Source organism: Equus caballus, chromosome 15, assembly GCF_041296265.1.
Source record: "Equus caballus isolate H_3958 breed thoroughbred chromosome 15, TB-T2T, whole genome shotgun sequence".
NCBI classification, from domain to species: Eukaryota; Metazoa; Chordata; class Mammalia; order Perissodactyla; family Equidae; genus Equus; species Equus caballus.
This window is the reverse complement of record NC_091698.1, coordinates 79417960-79430284: the sequence shown is the minus strand read 5'-3', so window position 1 is coordinate 79430284 and position 12325 is coordinate 79417960. Positions and strand designations below refer to the sequence as shown.

The following is a 12325-nucleotide window of genomic DNA, read 5'->3' as shown; positions in this document are numbered from 1 at the left end:
GCAGCTGCTGGTACTACGAGTTAATGCCAGAGAAGACAAAATAGTTGGCACGCCATTTCTAATTTCATTATTGTACCAAGAGCCAGAAAAAATAGAAGTTTATATTCTTTTGAAATGGGATGATATTGTCTCTTTTTTCTTCGGCTTCACACACACACACAATGTATTCTCAAGATATTTGTGAGCATGGTCTGACAACTTAGAGAGTAAGCTAATTCTTTTCTGCTACTGTAAGAAACCAGATCAAACTAGATGACTTTTGTCTGATTGTGGAAAAACATTCTATTGTAGTTTTTAAAATTTCTGAAGTATAGGGCCGGCCTGGTGGCAGAGTGGTTAAGTTCGCGTGCTCTGCTTTGGTCGTCTGGGGTTCGCAGGTTCAGATCCCTATACACCTCTCATCATGCAATGCTGTGGCTGCATCCCACATACAAAATAGAGGAAGATTGGCACAGATGTTAGCTCTGGGACAATCTTCCTCAAGCAAAAAGCAGAAGATTGGCAATGGATGTTAGCTCAGAGCCAATCTTCCTCACCAAAAAAAAAATCCTGAGGTATAGTCCCAGAAAACTTTAAAATGTCATATAAACATTTAAAGCAGTGGGCTGCAAACTGTGTATCTTTAAAGTTCTGTTGGCACACAGCCATGCCCATTCATTTACATATTGTTTTTGATAGTCTGCTTTTCTGCTATCACAGCAGAATTGAATGATTGCAACAGAGTTCTTTAGGCCTGCAAGGCTAAAATATTTACTATTTGGCCCTGTATAGAAAAAGTTTCTGGGTGCCATTTTGCCAGGTGCTGGAAGACCTGACTGGCCACTAGGATGTCTCTCCCCCTCAGACTGTGTGCCCTGATCTCTTGTGTTAGAACCACTGGTGAAGAAAGTGTCTTGGAAAAACATTTGAAAAGAACTGACGGTGTTTGTTCTCTGGAGGAATTGTTTTCTTCTCTTAAGCGAGAGGGCCTACCCAAGCTGATCTCTTCAAGTCCCTTCTAACTTCAGCTTTCTTTGCTTGTGTGGCAGTTATCTTTGAGTAGTTGAGGGTCTGTCTTGTGGAAGAGGCATTACATTGTGAGATCATGGGCAGCAGAATTAGGATTAATGGGTATAACTGACTATTAGGACATACTTCAGCTCAAAAAATAATAGCACTTGCTAGGGACTGCCCGTAACTAGAATGGGCTTTCTTAGTAGATAATGAGCTCTCTGTAACTAGAAGTGTTCAAATAGAAGTTGTGTCGAAAGACCTTTGAGATCCTATTCCCCCCTTGAAATTCTAATGGCTTCTTTGGTTAAGATTTTTGTTTCTAAGCTCAGATTTTGACCACAGTTTATTTTGTTGAGGGCCTATAGAGGCCTCTTGAATGATTTTCTGAAAGTGTAATCTTGGTCAAACCAAAGCAGTATATAGGGGGAGAATTGCTGCTCTGCTCTGGGGGGCGGGGGCTGGCAGAAGAAAGGCTGACCCAGAGCCGGTCTCTCCTTGGCCACTGCAGTCACACAGTGACAACAGGAAGGGCTGCTTCCTACCGGCCTTAAAGCTCAAAGATGAGCCATCCCCCTTCAGCTGCCAGCTTCCATCTTTGCTTTCTGCCCAGGCTCCTGGAAAGCGGAAGGACTTGCCGGGGGCATGTTGCAAACGCAGAAGTCACATTGGGGTTTCTGTATCGCACTTTGCCAGAGAGTTTAGATTGGGACCTGGCTGTGAACGGCAGTTCTGGGTGAGACCATATATTCTCTGTGCAGCTCTGCTGTTACAGTGCAAAAGCAGCCTTAGACAATACATAAACGAACGAGTGTGGCTGTGTTCCAATAAAACGTTATTTACGAAAGTAGTCTGTGGGCCAGATTTGATCACGGGGCTATAGTTTGCTGACCCCTGATATAGACATTGAAAGTTAGAACAGGCTAGAAAACATCAGTTCCAATTCTCTCATCTCTTGGAGAAAAGGTGAAATGACATGTCTAAAGTCATGTCATGACTGAGCCAGGATTACAACCCAGAATTGACTTGTAAATTAGTGCCCGTTTTGTGATACTGTGCTGCCTCTGCTGTGCTGTCAAGTTATAGCATTTGGTGTTTAAAAGAGGGCCATGTGAATGAAAGAAATACCTGCTTGAAGTGGCCTGTGAGTGAAAGCAGTGAAAGCTCCAGGATAGTATTTTAATAGAGGCAACCCTTTAGCCTTGTGACCTGGCTTCACTTTTTCTTAGATGGACCCTGTTCACAGTACAACAAAATATATGTTGCATAAATTTATGTGGAGAAATAATGCCCCTGAGTTGTGAAAAAGAAATGGGCTCCTGCAGCTGCGTCACAGGATTTGATCACTTCAGCTGAGAGTGCCAGGAGATTTGAGACAGATGTTTTCAGACATGCCGCATGCCTAAAACATTTCCAGGGGTCGGGCTGCAAATAGTGACTTAATAAGTAGAGAAACAGGGAAAGTATGCAAGTCGAGGACACAAGAGTTTATTCACCACTAGGTGCATGGCCAACCTCTTTGCATTACATCTGCCTGTCAGGGTTGGCTATTTCATCTGTGCCCTCGGTACTGCTCTTTGTCTGCCCGTGAATAAAGTGCAGCATTGTGGTTAGTAATCCCACTCCAGTGACTCGACTTCAAATGTGGTTTTGGAGTGCATCCCAGAGTTCTGTTTGCTAAGCTTCCTACTCCTGTTTCAGAGACACCACTGGATACAGAGCAGCGAGCACTAAAGGCTTCCCTCTTTCCTTAAACCTGTCGGGTTGTGGGCTCTCTCTTTCCTCCTCTTGCTCCTTTTCTTTCTTTTTTTCCTTTTTTTTTTTTTTTTAAACCTCCCAAGGCAAGTTCATGGATACTAAGCTGATGTGTTTGTTGTTCTTTTTCTCCCTGCCTCCACTCCTAGTGAGTAACCACACTGGCCGTATCAAGGTGGTCTTTACTCCGAGCATCTGTAAAGTGACCTGCACCAAGGGCAGCTGTCAGAACAGCTGTGAGAAGGGGAACACCACCACTCTCATTAGTGAGAATGGTCATGCTGCCGACACCCTGACGGCCACGAACTTCCGAGTGGGTGAGTTCCTCCACGGTCCCTAACTGTCTTACCGAAGAGTTTTATGAGATCGTAGCATTTAGACATCCCCCTCCATTCACACTGCTCTCTGCTTGAATGGGTTTCTGTCTATGAGTACAAATATGCTTCTTTCATGAAATCTTTTAAATTGCTTGCGGAATGATTTTTAACCTGGTTTTTGGTTTCTTAGAGAAATAGCAGCTAGAGTATTGCCCCTTATGGCTTATCATTTATGCAGCCGTGTGGTGATGGGGAGGTATCAGTGGGACAGGAGGGAGTAGGTTTTAGATTAAGACCCTAAGGCACAGCTAGTACTGATCAGCTTCAAATTTTATCTGCTCGGCGATAAGTAGAATTTATGTTAGGTTTGACTCATGTTGTAAAATCTGGATGGAGGTGATTAAGTTTAAATTTTTACTTCATAAATAGTCATGTTGTAAAAAATTCCTAAAAATTATCAGAAACCTGTGTTTCAGTTGTAGAAGGGAATACAGACTTGCATCTTTTGCCACGTTTCTGCTCTGTATCAAAAGACTGAATTATAAATTGATAGATGACGTGGATTTGGGGGAAGATATGCTAGTGGATTAATGTCAGCACTCAAAACTTTTTAGTCGTCCATAATTAATTTAAATATGAACTATGGTAGTTACCGGCTGCAAAGAGACTTTTTACTTAAGTTTCTTTTTTACTTTTTTGTAAATGGAGAAAGTATTGCGGTCCACTGAATGCTGTCACACTGCCATGTTGTCATGCAATACAGTATTTTTGTCACGGAAAAATGTCTTTTATTATTTTTTGACCAATTATGGTTTGCCATGTGTACTCAAATAATCATAGACACCCACGTTACTTTATGAGTTACTCACAAGAATAACCCAAATGTCAGACAGATAATAACACTGGCTAGATCTGGTCTTTTTATGGAATATTGCTGTTTAGTCTTGGGAGTGTGTGTCTCGGTGGGTAGAAGAGGGAGTGTCTGTTTCAAACTGATTTCCGTCAAGACAAAATACAAGAGGACAGCTTGAAGTTCTTATTAGCTCTTTGATTATTCTGCTGCTTTATTGTGACTTCTAATCCTCATTCTGTCAAAGCAGTATTCCTGATAGTCTGTACTTGGAAAAAAACATGTGCCCATAGATACTGTTTAAAAGGGTATTGTGAATTTCCTGGCTATGATAGGGGCACTTCGGGCATATTTTTAAAAGAATTTAGCTGGCAGGTGCCAAATGGCACGTTATGCTTAACAGGGCAGAGAGCCGAGTCTAAAGGGAAGTGTGTTGAACTGATCATCAGGAAACTAGATTCTGGTCCTGGTTCTGCCACTAACTAGCTAATCCACAGGGTGTGACAGTTAATATTTCTGGACCTCGGTTTTTCTCATCTGTAAAATAAATGGCTTATATTTAGTAACCTCTAAAATTCAGTCCATCTCTAAAATCTTAAAACTTTTATGTGTAGTAAGTAATATTATTTTCTGGCTTTTTTGGAGGGTACAGACAAGGAGGGGAAGGGAAAAGGCAACCCCCACTAGGTTGTTCTGGGCTTAGTGGCTTTCTCCCACTTTTGCTTTACTTGGTTGCCTTCCTTAGACTCATTGCTTTTCTTCCTCTGTCATCATCAACAATGCCGCCCCTTCCTCCTCAAATTTTTCATAAATCTTTACAGTAGGAATGACAAAGTAATCGGATGGGTGGTAATTTTTTGGCTTACAGTGTATTCATTTTGAAACTAAATATTTGAAGGCTTTGAGAAACAGAGGAAGTCTTCTTGTTAAAACATGCTACACACTTTCCTGTCTGGCATTTAAGCAGATGTTTAGGAACAGAATACACGTAGCCTATTCAAAATATAAAAGGGAGCAATTTTATTTCCAAAAAATTTCAAAACCAGGACTCAACTCTACCACAAAAGGATTGGCAGAGTAGTTTAGTTTAAAAAAAAAAAAAAAAGAGAGGGCATAGTAATAAATAATTTCACATTGAAAATTATGGGAAATATTTTTATTTATATGTATACTGAGCTATTTTTCTCTCCTCTTTACATTTTAATTCAAATGTTGGATAATTTGAGGGACAAATTTAAATTTTTTTAATTGAAGAATGGTAATTTTGTAGAACTTACAGATTATGATTCTTCAGAAATACAGAAAATTTTAGAAATTCGTTTTTTAGACGTAAGATATCTTTGGACTTTCCTTGTTTAATATAACTTTATTATGTACACAAAGTGTTTTTCTAACTTACTGGTTTTCTTTCTATAAATATTTTACAATATGTTAAACCTTTGGACAAATAAGATGTATATGGAAAATAGTACAGTTTGAGGAAAATTCAAAATTTGTCGTAGCTTGTTAGCTACTCTCTTTGGCCTCTGGTATTTAAGGCCAATAAAAGGTGGGGGCTGGCAAACTTTTTCTTTAAAGGGCCATATCGTAAATATTTTAGACCTTGCAGGCCATAGAGTTTGTGTCACAACTACTCAACTCTGTCATGGTTGTGAGAGCAGCTGTAGACACTATGTACAAGAATGGGCGTGGCTGCATTACAAAAGCAGTCGGTGGGCCGAATTTGACTTGAGTGCCATAGTTTGCTGACCTCTGCTCCAAGGAGTCAAAGTAATAGAGGGAAAACCATATGGACTTCATAGTCAAGGCACCTTAATTAAATAATCCATTTCATTAATCAGAACAGCAGAAATAATTTTGAACATTTGCATGAAGATTTATAGTTTTTTTGGAGGAAGTAGAACAGATATTATTGTCACCATTTTTTAAAATAAAGAAACGTAGGCACAGTGGCTTAAGTGAGTTTGCCTTAGTTACACAGCAAGCTGGTTAGCTGAGACTAGAACTTACGTCTCCTTATGTCGTCTGTTTACTTAACTCCCTGGAGTCTGACCATGAGGTGTAGGAGGGACAAAGTGAAGGACCTCACGGAGTGGGGTTTTGTGGGAAGGCCAGATGGTATGATAGAGAATAAGCAACTAAGAGATCAACAGCCCTGGGTTCGAGTGATGTCTTCATCGTGCCCGTCAAGCATGTTCTGGCTCTATATCCTCTTGGGCCCAGGTCATTCATCCACACAACGCAGGTAATAGGTATGCAGAGGGTGGTTCTGTAGCAGGCACAGAGGTGATGTTACTCCTTCTTTTGTGCTTCTTCTTTAGTGCTTTTTGGTGAGTCTGGGCTGTTTAGATGTGAGAAGCAGGTACATATTTCATGACTGTTAAGCATATAGTCTTTGTTCTTGAGTATTCAGTTGAAGAAATCTTGAGTATAACTTCCTCTTAGTGTGACTCTAAAAGGGAGGCCTGAATAAGAATGATAGCCAAGAGAACGACTCTGAGATTCTAGAATAAACTCATTTTTATCAATGTGATATTGGTTTGATGTAACAGAATATTTGCACTAAGTGGCATTTCCTATAAAGCAAATTTCTAATTATGACTTTTTTTGTGGGATTCTGAGCTTTGCCTCCTTGCTCTCTCTGCCTTTGCCTCTTGAAAAGATGGAAATGTGTCCCCAGTTGGGTGGGCCAGCAGGTTAACCATTGTTGTTTTAATGGATTCTTTCCATTTCATAGGGATATAATGAAGATGACCTTCTTTTATTTAAAAGTTGTTTATAGAGTCGTAAATTCCTCCAGTAAGAAGAACATAGGCATTCCTGTTGTCACAACTAGAATATTTCAAATAAAATAACACTGTCCCTTGGCGTAACTTATTTGTAGAGACATTGAAAAGCAATTATGATTGCTGAAATAACACATTGGGTTTGTATGATGCTGCTTTTCTCTGAGGAGTTACAAGGGACTTACGTTCCATTAACACCAATTGAATAATTCTAAACAGTATTTGATAATTTAAAAGGTATGTATCCATGTTATTTTATTTGATGCTTACTTTCCTGGAGAGAGATGGATGGTAGTATCCATATTTTGTAAATGTGAGTACCTAGGCTTTAGTGGTTTGATTAAAGGAGACTGTCAGATTTTCTTATCCCATAGTCCAGATACCTCCTGCCCTCCTATGTTGCCTCCTATGACCATATACGAAGTGATTATGTATAAAACACTGTACTGGATTTTCCAAGACAAGCAAATCATAAAGCTGCCCTCAACGAGTTTATGCTTTGAGGAGCTGAGTAGTATATGTAAATAACCCTAAATCAAGGTAGAAAGCTCTTAGCAGCAGCCCAGAGGAGGAGATGCCACTTCTAGCTGAGGAAGGATGCTTTGAGAGAAAAGGGATGGCATGCAACTTTTCTGCTTAGTTCACTATGCTATCCCCAGCTGCTATCTATGTTGGCTTATAGCGGGAGCTGGGTGAATTGCACGTTGCCTGATTGTAAACTGATGGGGGCAGCGCAACTCGAAACGTTGCTAACTTCCAAAATAAAGATGGATGGGAAGTAGAGGGAATGGAGAGGGGAAGTTGATATGGGAAGGATTTACCCATTAGAATTTGGCATGGAGACAAGAAGGCACAGATGGTTTCTGGGAATTGGGAGGAGTTTCACTTAAATGTAGAAACATGAAAGGTAATAATAGTAGATGATGGGTCTGGGAAGGTAGATTGGGGCAGGCAAGGCTGTGAAGCACTTTGGATTTCAATCTTGGGAGTTTGGACTGTACTCTTTCAGAACTTACTGAAGTTCTTGGAAAAGGGGCCACTGATCTCTCTTGTTTTGCAAAAGAGGGAAGTTTTCTCATTTTTCGGTAGGAAACTAGTGTTTTAGTAGTCCAAATAAGCTTCTGAACAGCCCTTTGTAACGATGTCAACCTTTAGCTGCTTTTAACTCCTCTGAGGTGGGTTTGCTGCTCTACACTGGGAATCTGCCCATGCATCTCGCAAAACCAACATAACACTGCAGTGTTCTGATGAGGGAATGGAGGCAGTCCATGTTGCTACCCTCATTATGTAAGTTCTCCTCATGAGGAGGGGGAAAAATGCCTTCTCAGTGAGGCATTAAATAAACCAACATGACTGTTCAAGGAGCAGGAAGCATTGAGATTTTTTTCTGGCAACTTAGTTCAGATACTGAGTCTTTTGTCCTCTGCCAGTTGTCATTGTTTGGACCCTTGGATGTTCATCCAGCACAGAAACCAATGAAATGCCAACATGTCACTCTTTGATTAACTGGTGCATATATTTTCCCCTTAATACATTGTACAAGTTTTATGTTTTTTAAAGATGATTCAATACAATGCTTAAGTAAAGAAAGTGGTTGCCACTTATCTGGGCAATTTAGAATGTTTAAGAACTTGTCAAACTACTCCCGACTATGTTTCGTCTCATCAAGTTATTTTATAATACTAAGTAAATGTCATAATGTAGAGCATTTCCTTTTTATTTTATTTAAGCTGTGGAGCACCCTTAAAAGTCTGGTATTAGGAACCAGGTATATCTGGTATATTCACTTAAAATATATTTATTGAGCACCTACTATGTGCCAGGGATCGGTTTAGGCATTTGGGATGTAACAGTGAACAAAATAGACAAAAGTCCTTGCCTTCCCACTACATTGAAAAACGTAATGTGGCTCCATGACATGGATGAACCTGGAGGACGTGATGCCGAGTGAAAAGAGCCAGGCACAAGAAGACAAATACTGTATGATTCCACTTATCTGAGATACCTAGAGTAGTCAGATTCCTAGAAAGTAGAATGGGGGTTGCCAGGGGCTGGGAGAAGGAGGGAAATAGGGAGTTGTTGTGTAATGCATACAGAGTTTCAGTTTTGTAAGATGGAAAAGTTCTGGAGATTGACTGTACAATACTATGAAGGTACTTAGCACTGCAGAACTGCACACAGAAATAGTTAAGATAGTAAATTTTCTTACATGTATTTTACCACATTTAACACTAAAAAAACTAAAAATATATAGTGTGAGTGTACACTACTGTCAAATGATTGCTACTAAAAATACACTGTAAGAAACATATATGATGTCAGGTAGCGATAAATGCCCTGAAGAGATATGAAGTTGGGAGAGGAGATGGAGAATGGGGAGTGCTGGCGGGAGGTGTATGGATGGATTGCTGTTTTAGACAGGTCAGGAAGGGCTCTGCTGAGATGATGTTTGAGTGGAGACCTGAGTGAAGTGAGTAGTGAACTCTTGAGGGAACATCACAAACTGTATAATCGAACTCTGTGACTGTGTTTGTTATTTTATCTAAACTGTAGAGGGTCTCCAAAAGGCTGGCGTTAGGAGCTTTCACTCAGACTTTTCTTATATGTCATGTAGGGTTAGATTTTATCAACCTGTGTTACATCAGGGAACCATATTATTAATAACTTAGATAAAGAGCCCCATACACAGAGGACAGAGGCAAGCACGTCTTGTCCGCTGGGTTAAAAAATGGTCTTGGAATTATGGTAGAAGGAATCTTGGTTATAATAAAAAGTATAGGGTCTTAGATACATAAATGAGTTACCACAGCAGCTGTCACCTCTTTCTCCAACATTATTTTATGTAAAATAGATCACATGATTTTGGCATGGAGCTTGCTTTTAAGTAAAGGAAATAAAATTGGTTCCTGCTTGTGAAGGCAGGTGTGTGTGTGTGTGTGTGTAGGGGGAGGGTACTGACTACTGCAGGGCTGCATGGCATTGTGGTTTCAGGGATTAATTGGACCGAGGAGGTGTTATAGGTTGACCCTAAGAGCCAAAATCAGGAGAAAATCAGGTCCTATTTGATTGGAGAGGAAGATTCCTGAGGCTGAGAAGGTGAGGGGCATCAGACTGGTGATATAAGAAAGTGTGTCTGCAGTCAGGACAGTTGAAAAAAATAACCTTAGGTAAAAGAGGGCTCAGCAGTCTGCTAACTCTGTGGGAAAGGCATGTGTGATGGATTGTTCCTTTTAAGCCATGCCTGGCCTGTGTCATGGGGGTGGATGGGACTCCTTAAAGGGATTGTGCTAGGCTGGCCTGGAATAAATGACCTTTCAAAATTCCTTGGAGTCTGTAACACAATGTCACAAAGTGTGTATTCTTTCCTAGTCTGTCAGCTTGAGCATATGAAATGATCTTTGGAAAACTCGAAACTGCTTAGCATAGCACGCAGGGCCCCCAGGATCAGCGGCCGCCTGGCTCCCTGGCCTTAACTCTGGCCGTGCCCCTTCTCTCTGCTTCTGTCACACTGAGCCTGCAGGGATACCAAAGGTCCTCAAATGCTCCTAGCCGTCTGTGCTCCTGGGCCTCTGTTCACACCATTGTCACTGCCTGGCAGAGACCCACTGCCTTTTCAAGAGTCAGCCAAGTGCCACTCATGCTACAAAGCCTCATTTCCCTTATTTGTTGCCATGCTTATTTCTTCCACACTCTAAACTACTTGGGGACAGGGACCTGTCTACTTCATGTTGGTATCCGCATTGCAAGCACAGTGCCTCACTTTGGAGATGCTCAGTGCATTTTTGTTGATAGAGCAAATAGTCGATGCAGGTGCCCATGTAATGATGGCACACATAGATTTTACCCAGTACAGCTTCCTCCGAAATTCTTGGGCAACTGAAATCACACGAGTAAAATAATCATTTGAGAAGTCTCTATAGAATTTGGGGTCACAGGAAAGGAGAACATATTCCACTGACTGCAAGATGCACGAAAAAGGGCACCTTTGTAGCACATGGAGTTTGGATTTTATATTTTTAACACTGACTGCAGTGTACTTTCTGCTCGTGGCAAAGCACAGCTAGATTGCTGTACTTTTAGTATAGCTGTTCCCACTACATGGAATTCCCACCCCCAACGCCTGCATCTATCTAAATACTGACGGTCTTTTAAGGAACAACTTCAGGTTCTCTTTCACATGCTTCTGCCTGTGCTATTTTTTCTTTCCTGTTGCACCTCTAGTCATTACCATGTCAGCTGACACTTGGTGGTCTAGCTCGGGTTTATTGTTGACTGGTCCTGTGACCCTGGGCTCTCTGGTTCCATGCTAGTACAATGAATTTAATCATGCCTTGACCTTCTTGCAGAGCTGTCCTGAGGCTCATGAGAAGGAGCAGGCTGAAGGAGCATATGGGCTCCTTGGATTTATTTGAAGACCTTTCTCTTTTTCCAAATATAAAAAAAATGCTTTTAGGGGCTGGCCAGGTGGTCCAGTGGTTGGGTTCGCATGCTCTGCTTCAGTGGCCCCGGGTTTGCGGGTTCGGATCCGAGGCGTGGAGCTATGCACCGCTCATCAAGCCATGCTGTGGTGGCATCCTACGTATAAAATAGAGGAAAATTGCCGCAGATATTAGCTCAGTGACAATCTTCCTCAAGCAAAAAGAGGAAGATTGGCAACAGTTGTTAGCTCTGGGTCAGTCTTCCTTACACACACACACACACACGCGTGCACACACACACACACACACACACACACCACACACAGAAATCCTTTTAATTTGCAGCCCCTATGTCCTGTGATGGGGGGAATGTGCTTACATCTCCTGAAGCTTGGATAGAGTATGCTCCCTCTGTACCACAGAGGCAGTGGTTCTTTCATTTACTGATCCTGATAGTATAGTAGCATCAAGAAAGATATACGATGTTTCCATAACTCTTCCACTTTGGTACTCTGCTCCTGGTGCATAGAAAGCTCTGTACTTGCTCACATTTAGGCTTACTTTGGGCAGGTTAAGCTATTTGCAAAGTGATGTCAGGTGTCGTTATCATATGGCAGAGACAACATGGTAGCACTATGCCCCTTCCTCCCGCATCTCCTTGAAGGGTTCACTTGCTTACCTAGGAAGCTCTTGCATGTTGCCACGCCTGTTGGCAAGGGTGAGAGCATTTAGACAGTTTGCACATTTTGTAACCCAAAGCTGTGGTCAGGAGGGAAAAGTAATCATCTTGAATAGATGGGGGCATCTCCAGTGACGTGTGATTATGACATTTGATCCCGCTTTGTGCAATTCACTTGACCATCCTTTGTGTAATTTACCTCTGGGCTCCTAGGTTAAAGGAGATTTAAGGGAGCTGGACTTTAAATAGATAATGAAATCACATTTATGTGATACAGTATATACCTGTAGCGTTTATTGGCATGCAAGTTGGGCTCAATTTTGCGTCTGTAGTATAAAAGTCAAACATTTTTATCAGCTTTTAATATCAAGGTATATACACTTTTTCCAAGTGGAGAAGGAATAATGCATTTGTGTACTGTTGGAAAAACCTCCTGGAACTAACATCACAGATGATGAGAAAATATTTTTGAGGGCAGCCACACAGTCATCTTCATGCTATGCAGTCCAGGAAAATAAAATAACTACCAA

The 12325-nt window shown here is 41.2% G+C and overlaps 1 protein-coding gene across 29 annotated transcripts in view; it reads left to right on the top strand.

Annotated features, from left to right (window-relative positions):
• The window catches only part of LTBP1 (latent transforming growth factor beta binding protein 1), a 382661-nt gene that overhangs the window by 150997 nt on the left and 219339 nt on the right, over positions 1-12325 (top strand). For 10 of the 29 annotated variants that reach the window (XM_070236509.1, XM_070236506.1, XM_070236503.1 and 7 more), the window contains exon 5: positions 2895-3062. The exons of 5 other annotated variants lie outside the window; for them this stretch is intronic. In XM_070236509.1, the coding sequence (XP_070092610.1) occupies positions 2895-3062 (168 nt within the window). 14 more of the 29 variants (XM_070236520.1, XM_014731210.3, XM_070236519.1 and 11 more) reach the window with 6 other exon arrangements.